Source organism: Fukomys damarensis, unplaced genomic scaffold (assembly GCF_012274545.1).
Source record: "Fukomys damarensis isolate Sample0158 unplaced genomic scaffold, DMR_v1.0_HiC HiC_scaffold_37, whole genome shotgun sequence".
Taxonomy (NCBI): domain Eukaryota; kingdom Metazoa; phylum Chordata; class Mammalia; order Rodentia; family Bathyergidae; genus Fukomys; species Fukomys damarensis.
In genome coordinates, this window is record NW_022900949.1 from 38,781,305 (window position 1) to 38,792,196 (window position 10,892).

Sequence of the window (10,892 nt, forward strand, 5' to 3'; positions counted from 1 at the left end):
TTTTTTTTTTTTTTTTTTTTTCTCTTGGTACTAGGGTTCCAACTCAGGACCTTGCACTTGCCTGGCAGGCGTGGTTCCACTGAGCCACATCCCTGGAATGCAAAAGCTTTTTAATAAGATGAGATCCGAGTTGTTGATTCTTTGTGATAGTTCCTGTGCAACTGAGGTTTGTTCATAAAGTCTTTGCCTACCCAAATGTCTCTGAGAGTTCTACCTGTTCTATCTTCCATCAGATTGTGTTTGTTTTTTTATATCTTTGATCCAGTTTGAGTTTAGTTTAGTACATGGTGAATGACATGGATCTAGTTTTAATCTTCAGCAAGTAGAAAGCCAGTTTTTCCAGCATCATTTATTAAAAAGGCTATCTTTCTTTCAATGAAAGTGTTTGGCTCTTTTGTCAAAGATAAGGTGGCTGAGTATGTCTTGAGTTGTTTCTGCATTTTCTAGTCTGTTCCATTGATCTTCAGGTATGTTTTTCTGCCAGTATGATACTGTTTTTATCACATTACCTTTGTAGTATAATTTCAAGTCAAGAATTGTAATGCCCCCTGCCTTGCCTTTATTGCCTTTGTTTTTCCAAATGAATTTTAGGATTGTTATTTCCAATTCTGTGAGATAAGCTACTGGAATTTGATCAGGATAGCATTAATTCAGTATAACAATTTCAGCAGTATGGCCATTTTCACTATATTAGTTCTTCCTACCCAAGAACAAGGGATCCATCTCACTCCAGAAAGGATGGCCGTTATCAAGAATTTGAACAACAACAAATGCTGGCAGGGCTTCTGGGGAAAAGGAATCCTGGGTGGGAGTGTAGACAAGTACAACCACTGTGGAAATCAGTGTGGAGATTCCTAAAAACTAAAACTAGAGGTTCTATTTGACCAGTGATTCCCCTTCTTGGTATCTTCCCAGAAGAATTAAAAATATCATACCCCAGCGATATATGCACACCCATGTTTATAACTGCACAATTCATAATAGCTAAATCTTGGAAACAGCCCAAATGCCCATCAACTAACAAATGGATAAAGAAGATGTGCTGTTTTTAATAAAATTGAGTACTACTCTGCCATAAAGAAGGATGGGCTTGAAACATTTTATAGCTAAATGTATGCATTTTCAGGTCATACTCTTATGTGAAATAAATTGAACACATGTGTTTAAATACTGCATGTTTCTCCGGTGTGAGAAACCAAAAGTGAAAATAAGGACTAAATTGTACAACAGACACTGGGAAATGGGAAGAAAATGTTCAAATGAGAAAGGGAATCAGGCAGGGGAAGGGGAAAGAAGGGACAAGAAAAAAAAAGAAAATCAAAGGAAAAAATATAAACAAAAACTTTTGTACATAAGGGAAGGGACTGGGGAAAAAAAGTTTTAAGTTCATTATGCTGTCCAAATCTTCTCTGAATGTATCCATTTTTGTCTGCTTAACTAGCAATAATCAAGAGAACTGAGGTAATTGTCCAATACTTTGTTATAAAGTAATAGACAAAAAATAAAAATATACTGTTTATGTGTATAAAAACAAAATCTATTCATTCATGAGTTCGAATAAATATATATCGACTAAGACTATTTTTTTTAAGACAATAAAGATGCTTTTTATCTATTAAACTTTGGAGTTTCTTATTTTGTTTTTGAGAAGAGTCTGCTATGTTGCCTAGGCTGTCTCAACGTCTTAGGCTCATGTGTTCCTTCTGTCTCAGCCTCCTGAGTAGCTAAACCTATAAGCATGCACCTATGAATACACTGGATGAGTTCCTTTTTTTCTCAACATAAAATACGCTATTGTTAATGGCAAGCACACACTATTATAGTAGAGATCTTAACTAGAGTATTTAGTTAAAACAACTGAACTCAATTCATGTACCACACTCCAAACCAGAGTCAAAAGTAAATGAAGAGCAGCCTACTGGTTCTGTTCAGTGGCAATGCCTTTGCCTAGTAGGCGTGTGATCCTGGCTACAACTCCTACCACCACCAAAAAGCCTCAAACAGTATATTTGCACAGCAGAATTAGGCACATCTATTTCCAATACTTTCAGTCAGGCATCAAGACGGCCTTTTCATCTTACTGGTGTTTTTGTTTTTTAGGCATTTTTATACAGGGTCTTGTCATATAGCCAAGGCTGGCCTTGAACTCATGATCCTCCTGCCTAAGCCTCCTGAGTATCAGTATTGCAGAAGTACACCATCACTGTAGCTCCATTTGAGTGACATCTGTTACAGTGCCTTTATCTTCCTAAACAAGGAACATAACTGCAAGCTTTCTTAGTGTAAAAATCTAATCTACTGTCCATCTAGGAGTGTCTTAAGATGTAAAGTGAAGGAATAAATACTAAAGGCTGCGGGTGGTGGCACATGCATGTAATGCCAGCACTCCAGAGGCTGAGCAGGAGAATCACTAGAAATTTAAGGCCAGCCTGAGCTACATAGTTCAAGTCCAGCCTGAACGACACAGTGAGACCTTGGCTCAAAAAACCAATACATACCTACATATATACATACATACCAAAGGCTTCATATAATACCTGGCACCTATGAATCCTCAAAAACTGTTAGCAAATTTTACCTTCAAGTTTCTTATGATGTTTTTGCATTATTCTTCTGACGTATCAGGCTTCTGGCTATCATCTCCCTCATCTACAAGGTGTGATCAAAATATAAAGTGATTGCTAAAATGTTTTAAAAATTTGTTTCAGTAAGACCCAACGCCATTAGCTTCAGAGATGTTTAAATACTAACATGCATCTCAAAATTGGTAAAACATGGCATATATAGCACTTACTCTGTGCTTGCTCTATTTTAAAGTGCTTTATGTTTTAAAAGTCATTTGTTCTGGGCTGGGTTAGTAGCTCAAAAATGGAGTACTTGCCTCCCATGCAGGTGGCCCTGGGCTCCATATCAGTGCTAGGATATTTCATTTATCTTCACAAAAACCTCAGTTGCACAGGAACTATCACAAAGAATCAACAACTCGGATCTCATCTTATTAAAAAGCTTTTGCATTCCAGGGATGTGGCTCAGTGGAACCACGCCTGCCAGGCAAGTGCAAGGTCCTGAGTTGGAACCCTAGTACCAAGAGAAAAAAAAAAAAAAAAAAAAAAAACAGAAACAGAGCTTTTGCACAGCAAGAAAAACCACCAACAGAGTGAAAAGACAATCCACAGTGTGGGAAAAAAAATTTGCCAGCTATTCCTCAAAGGTCTAATATCTAGAATACATAAAAAACTAAAAAACCCAGTCCAAAAATGGACATCTGAAATGAATAGGTACTTTTCAGATTAAGAAGTAGAAACAGCAAATAGTTATATGAAAAAATGTTCAGCATCACTGGTCATTGGAAAGATGCAAATCAAAACACCACTGAAAAACAGTATACTTTAAAATAGTGATTAATTTTATGTTACAATATTGTTTTTGTTTTTTGTTTTTTGTTTGTTTGTTTTGGTACTGGGGGTTGAACTCTGAACCTTGTGCTTGCGAGGCAGGAAGCGGAACCATTCAGCTAAATTCCCGTCCCAGTAGTGATTAATTTTATGCTTTGAAGTAACAGTTTGCAACTATCTGAAAAAGCTGGTGACTTCCTTATTAATAAAAGCCCGTTGAAGAAGGTACTCTGAACTCACTAGGAAATAAATGTTGTTTTATTAATATTAATATTCAAGTGCTGTGTTTAGTTCAAGTTTAATCTTGGGTATAATTTTTTCCTGCATTATGTTAGGTCAGTCATCATTGTGAGAGACAACGGGTATTTAAAATTCTTGTAATGGAGAGTTCATATTTCAAAAGAACTCCTTTGTGTTTTTGGTGTTAGGTTTTTGTTTTGTTTTGTTGAGACAGGGTCTCTTAGTATAGCGTAGGCTGGTCTTGAACTTCCCATGTAGCCCACATGGGCCTCTGACTTACAGTCCTCCTGCCTCAGCCTCACCAGTGCTGGTATTATAGGTTGCACTACCATACCCGGTTCTGGTGTGTTGTTTTAGTAGAACAGGCATATGTATATGCTTGTGAAAAAAAAATATATATATTAAAAATTGGGGCAGGAATATCACAATATTTCTTATTTGGCACAGTGTGTATTTACTGGCTGAATGAATGGCTCTGCTTTCTTGTCTAAATTTTGGACTTTATCCTTTAGGCAATGGGAACTAACTGGACTTTTTTGTTGCAGTCATTTGTTGTTATCCGTAGCTGCTTTCATTTTATTTTGAGTAACACAGTGAAGATAGTACCTTAAAAAGGTGAGTTGAATCAGTCACGAGACTCCCAGAAATTTGGTAAAACAGAATCCACTTCTCTTTTGTTTCATTACAGTTCTTTTCTATTCTCACAAGTAGTCCCTGGAGCTGGGGTACAGCTCCATGGAAGAACCTGCGCTTAGCATGTGGAGGCCCTGGGCTGGATCCTCAACACCAAAAGCAAAAGTAATGTTTGATCTTAGCCAGATGCAGACATGTGACAAATAATGTAGAACATAGTCACATGTTTCTAATACAGATTTATACTGTGTATTAATGGTGTGCTTTTAAGCCAGAATGACCTCCTGCTAAGCATACCATTTACAGTTTACTTCTATCTTTCACAAAAACCACAGAACACAGGCACTATGTGGATCACACTTACACATGAGGTACAGAGGCACAGCGTTTGAATAACCCTAGCAGTACCACGCTGGGAGGCAAGGCCAGGCTGCTAAGGCTCCCACCACACTAAGTACATCCAGGCCCACATCATGTCAGGATGTACAGGCTGGGCTGCAGCTCAGACCCTGCTGCCCTAGTAATACCACTCAACTGGAATCTAACAACAAAATCTCATATCTGAACAAAAATAGTTCTAAAAATAAAAAATTACCTATTTGAGTAAAATCTAATGCAGAATTACTTTTATTTAGGAGAACCAGGAGGTGACGACAATAGGAAAAATGTAAGAGAGATTAGTTACCAATCAATATGCTAACAGGGTGTGAGGTACTGAAAGACTCAGGATGACACAGACATGCATTCTGCTAGCACAAAGCTTATAGGGTCTTTCAGAAGAGTTTGGTGTAATTAAGGAAACTAATGGAAAACCTGACGTTTTAAACAATTTCTAATAAAGTAATGAGACAGATTAGATTCTGGCAAAGCTGTTGGGGAAATAGTCCTGACCTGTGAAATACAAAATCCCAGGACACATGTGCAAAACAGTTGCCAAAGCCCTGCACATGGACTTCTTGAAAGAACTTAAGTAGGTTTTCCACAGGATGGCCTACACCTGATGTCAGCCTGAGGACTGCAGGGTACAAAAAAGGACAGTCACCATTGAATTTTGCCACTGTTTTCTCTCCCTTGTGGCCTACCCTTATACTCTAAGATGTGTTTCTTTTCTTTCTTGGCCTAAACTCACTCTGTAGAGGCTATTCCTTTTCCTACCTTTAATAAAACTTTGTTGGGCTGGGGATTTAGCTCGGTGGTTCGGTGGCCTGCCTTGCAAGCGCAAGGACCCAAATTCAATCCCTGGTACCCAAAATAAAAATAAATAAAAATAAAACTTTGTTGCCATTTCACAGATGTACAGTATAAAACTCACTCTGCCAGATCCTAATGAATCACACTTATGAATGCATCTCCCAGAATAGGATTTATTGTTAAATTGGAAACTTATTGTAATCGCCAATTGAGATTCAACTCCATTTGCCGGTTACAACACTAAAAAGATAAATAATCCTACTAACAACTGGGAAATTGGGTAAAATCAGAATCATAATCTATTAATTAAACATTTTAAATGTTTTGCTCACTAATAGCCCTTTATTTGTAGTCATTGACACACAACAGAGACCAAAGGAAAGCAGAGGCAGTGATTAGCAAAGGAAATTTGGATATTATGGTTTGCATCTAGATGTTCCCCAAAAGCCTCATGCAGTCCCAGGTGTGGCTTTTTAGAGGTAACTGGATCTAGGGTGTATGCTGCTGGATTAAGTGTATGATGCTGGATTAAGTGTGTGATGCTGGATTAAGTATGTGACACTGGATTAAGGGTGTGTGATTACTAAATTAGTCCACTGATTTGGCATTTGGCATAGTTCTGGGTGTGGATAATGCAAAGGCATTTGGTGGGGAATCCCAGCACATGGGAGACTGAGACAGGAGGATCACTGTGAGTTTGAGGCCAGCATGGGCTGGTCAGTTCAAGGTCGGCCTGAATTACATAGCAAGGCCCTATTTCAAAAAAATAAGCAAACAAACAAAAAATTCAAGGACACCAGCATGGCACTGATTGTACTATTTTCTCACAATTCCTAGTAAGTCTCTTTCTCTTTAGTGTTAGTACTAAACTGGAATGAAAAAAATGAAAGATAAGAACAGCAATTAACTATTCAATCATTTATTCAACAAATATTTGCCAAACACCAATTACCAATTTAATTTTATGATATAATCTTGCCTTCACTAAGTTTAAAACAACTGGGGCCAGGGATTTAGCTCAGTGGTTCTGCCGCCTGCCTCGTAAGCACAAGGACCCAAGTTCGATCCCCGGTACCAAAAAACAAACAAACAAACAAAAAATAAGTTTAAAACAACTTTACCTTTCTAGAACAGAACTTCCCTAAGGATGACTGTTCATTGTAGGATTGAAATAATTCATGTTAACCAACATTCAACTCATTCATGTTTTAGTAGAATAAAAAATGACTTTTTTTTGTTTGTTTGGTGCCAGGGATTGAACTTGGGTCCTTGTCCTTGCAAGGCAGGTGGCGTAACCACTGAGCTAAATCCCCAGTCCAAAAATGACTTTTAGAATACAAAAAGGACCTGAGCTCTATGAAGATTTTATTTAAAAGCCAAAATTCAACCTTATCTTCAGATGACCTAAATTATTATAATAAAAAAAAGATGAGAATAGTACAAAGTCAAATACAAGTAAATTCGCAGACTGAGGCAATGAATTCAACACAATCTACTTCCATTACAATCACCTATAAGATGGCTAAGGTAACACACTGCTTCATTTGTTCTCTGTGCTTTCTCCTAGAAATGAACTCGGCTTTCCACAAGAACATCTCTGGAGCATGGAATTATAATGAACAGTGCATCCCAGGGCTGCTCTGCAGGGCACTGGTAGAAGGCTATCAGCATGTGCAGGGCCCTGGGCTCCAGCCTACATACTGCCAGAAAAAGGAAAAAAGTACAAATAGCCTATCACAAATGTTAGCATCTCAAAATACTGCTAAAAAAGGTTTCAAATTAATGTTGAATTAACTTTTTTAAACAAAGAATGTTTATATCATCTCTGCCTGAGATATAAAAGTAATAGGTTCACAACAGACAAAAAGCAGAGTACAAAGCATTATAAAAAAAAAGTAAGGGCTGGGGATTTAGCCTGAGCACTTAGCTCAGGGGCACCGCACTTGCCTTGCAAGCTCAAGGTCCTGAGTTCAATCCCCAGTACTGGGGGGAAAAAAGAAAAACTAAGTACATAGGCAGAGTATGTACTTGCCATCAATTAACGTATGCATATAAAGAATCTGGGTATTCTTCACTAAAAAATAACTCAGGTCAAGAATGATTATAATTACTTCTTAAATCCAAAGACATCAGGACTTTATCTTTTAGGTATTCAAATGGGTAACACTTTGTCCTCTTAAAATTGTGGCATTCCTGGGCTGGGACTTGGCTTAGTGATCACACTTGCCTAGTCTGCACAAGACCCTTGTTTGATCCTAAGCAGGAGAGGATGAGGACAGAAGAGAGCAGACAGAAGGGAGCAGAGGGGGTGGAGAAGTTCTGAAAAAGACACTGATGAATTTGAAAAACAAGTAGAATTCAGACAAAAATGTTTCCATTGGAAAAGATAAGAAAAGCAAGAAAGATGTAAAACCATTTTACTTTGCAGAAAAAAAGGAAGCCACATAACATTAAATAACCATATAGAAGACAGAGGTTCCAAGCTCTGGTAGGCCAAGTATTTTGTCTAGAGCAAGTCAGCAATTAAAACATCTAATCTAATATTATATACTCCACTGATGCGCTGTAAATACTTCTAAATTAGTAACCAAGGACTCCTTGTACTTCCTGATAAAAATTAGATGGCAAAACAAGTTTTCTTCACATTGTAGCTGAGAGCTTTCAGAAGATAAAATTACTTTTCAAATTTGAATATACACATTCAAAGGCAGATAAAGCACACAGACCATCACTTTCCTTTCAATTTATATATATAACTTACACAAGTAACACTCAGGCACCATTCTGAAATCATGATGTAAACATTTTTGCTCCATTCACTATGAAATGAACAAAGTGTTCTGGTCCCAATTCTGCAATACTATACAAGTTGTTTTAGTGATCTGTTCCTGTAAAACAAGGAGGCTCAACTTCGATGACAGGAAAGGAGTCTCCCATCTTTCAAAATCCTATCTATGAGGGGGATTTAGCTCAGTGGTTCCACCACCTGCCTCACAAATGCAAGATCCCAAGTTCGATCCCCAGTACTAAAAAAAAAAAAATCCTACCTATGAATTGTTTGGTTTTGGAACAGGGTCTTGCTATGTAACTCAGGCTGGCCTGGAAGTCACCATCCTCCTGCCTCAGTCTATAGTGTTGGGATTATAAGCATGCAATACCACACCCAGGTGCACTCTATAAGTCACTTCAACAAAGCCAACTTACCTAACCTACCTGTAAAAACATGTATGAACATCTACCAAGTGACAGGTTCTATTTCTCATTCCTCATTGCACTCTCAAAAGCAAGTGTTTTCTTCATTCTACTTAAGGTATTATCCATCTTTTTGCTGTCCAATTCAGTCAAAGTGGAATGCTGGGATTCAGAGTCTAACTCCAAAGCAAGCTCTAGTAAGGTACCCTTCAAAACTTGGTGTCTCAAACCAGGAACACACAAAAGAAACACAATTTGAAACTTGTCTGAAACACAAATACCAGAGAAAATAGAAATAGAGGGCCAGGTATTTAGCTCAGCAGCACCATGCCTGCCTCGAAAGCACAAGGTCCTGAGTACAATCCCGGGTACAAAAAGAAACCAGAAATAGAGAAAACTGAGGACAAGAACCAAAGAGGTGAGCTATGGCTACAGCATTCTGAAGAGAACACCGTTTCCTAAGGGGGTAGCTTGGCTGTCTTAATGCCAAGGGAGAATGAAGAAATGCAGTCACATATCTCGCAGTGGTGTTGGCCTTGCATGGTGTAAGTTCTAACCCAGACTTGTGCAGTTAATTTTAATATTATGTAGATTCCCAGATAAGAACCAAAATATGAGCATCAGCAATTCGTTTAGTCCTTGAAGTCTCCACCTCAGTGGAGGAGTAGCTCTGAGACCTTGATCTCACATGGTAGTCTGCGCCTCATTCAACTGTCAATGTGGAGTATTAACAGGTCAGCACAAGCTCTAACACAAAGTTAGGGCCTGACAAACAAAAACTCCTACTACTACCCTTCAGAATCCTAGGAACAAAGCTGTCTAAGGACCACTATCTAGAGTGTACCTTTCAAATGTCAGTCATTTTCAGCAGATCTTAACTCATTCTCAACAAAAAGTTTCCTTTTTTAAAAAAGTCATACTCAGTTCCAACAAACACTAACCAAACTTCAAAATAAGTTTATGTTCGGCTTAAAACCTAAGAACTGTGGATACGGACACATATCTCGCAGCTGCATGCCTGAATGTGTGTGTGTGTGTGTGTGTGTGTGTGTGTGTGTGTGTGTGTGTGTGTCTGTCTGTCTGTCTGTCTGTCTCAGAGAGGGGATATCTCCCGGTCGTCAAAGGAAGGATAGTCACCAGTTTTCAACTTCTGCTGTTAAATGTTCTAATTTGAGACTGGAAGTCTCGCTCAGTGGTGTTGGCCTTGCATGGTGTAAGTTCTAACCCAGACTTGTGCAGTTAATTTTAATATTATGTAGATTCCCAGATAAGAACCAAAATATGAGCATCAGCAATTCGTTTAGTCCTTGAAGTCTCCACCTCAGTGGAGGAGTAGCTCTGAGACCTTGATCTCACATGGTAGTCTGCGCCTCATTCAACTGTCAATGTGGAGTATTAACAGGTCAGCACAAGCTCTAACACAAAGTTAGGGCCTGACAAACAAAAACTCCTACTACTACCCTTCAGAATCCTAGGAACAAAGCTGTCTAAGGACCACTATCTAGAGTGTACCTTTCAAATGTCAGTCATTTTCAGCAGATCTTAACTCATTCTCAACAAAAAGTTTCCTTTTTTAAAAAAGTCATACTCAGTTCCAACAAACACTAACCAAACTTCAAAATAAGTTTATGTTCGGCTTAAAACCTAAGAACTGTGGATACGGACTGCAGGCACTTAACAGCGGAGTCTGCACTAACAGCTCTGGGCGGGGCGACAATCCCTGCGGTGACAGGACGAGAGCAGGTGGCTCCGGGTCCCACGATGATCTTTTTATTCTTGGCCACAGGCTGTCGCCAACAGCTGGGCTTTAAACCTCCTACACTCTCCCCACGCCCCTACTACAGCCGAAAGGGGCGCGGGGGCCGCGGGCCGTGAGAAGCGAGCCGGGAGACGCGTGCGGCCCCCCCGACCCTCCCCACCAGCATCCTCCGCTCCCCTCACCGTCTCGGCTTCTGTGTGCTGGGGTCCGGCGCTCTGACCGCCCATGACCCCGCGGAGGAAGTTCATCTTGGCCGTTCAGCTCCGGGCTTCACCGGCCCCTCTGAGAAAGGAATGAAAGACAACGCCCCCTCCGTCTGCGGGGCCTGGCCCCCACGCCCGCGCGCGACACTCGGCGACCAAAAACCCAATCCGCCGCCCCGCTCTCCCCGGAAGCAGCCTCCACCGCTGGACGCGCTACGCATGCGCGGGGACGTGGCGTTACGTGGCGGCTCCAAAGGGCCAAGGCGAAAGGGGCGTGTC

At 39.9% G+C, this 10,892-nt stretch overlaps 1 protein-coding gene across 3 annotated transcripts in view; it reads right to left on the reverse strand.

The window, feature by feature from the left end:
* Positions 1-10,846, reverse strand: part of Uso1 (USO1 vesicle transport factor) — an 83,438-nt gene extending 72,592 nt beyond the window's left edge. For all 3 annotated transcript variants that reach the window (XM_010610822.3, XM_010610823.3, XM_010610821.3), the window contains exon 1: positions 10,593-10,846. In XM_010610822.3, the coding sequence (XP_010609124.1) occupies positions 10,593-10,658 (66 nt within the window). In that variant the 5' untranslated portion in view covers positions 10,659-10,846. The remainder of the gene's footprint in view (positions 1-10,592) is intronic.
* Positions 10,847-10,892: the final 46 nt, after the last annotated feature.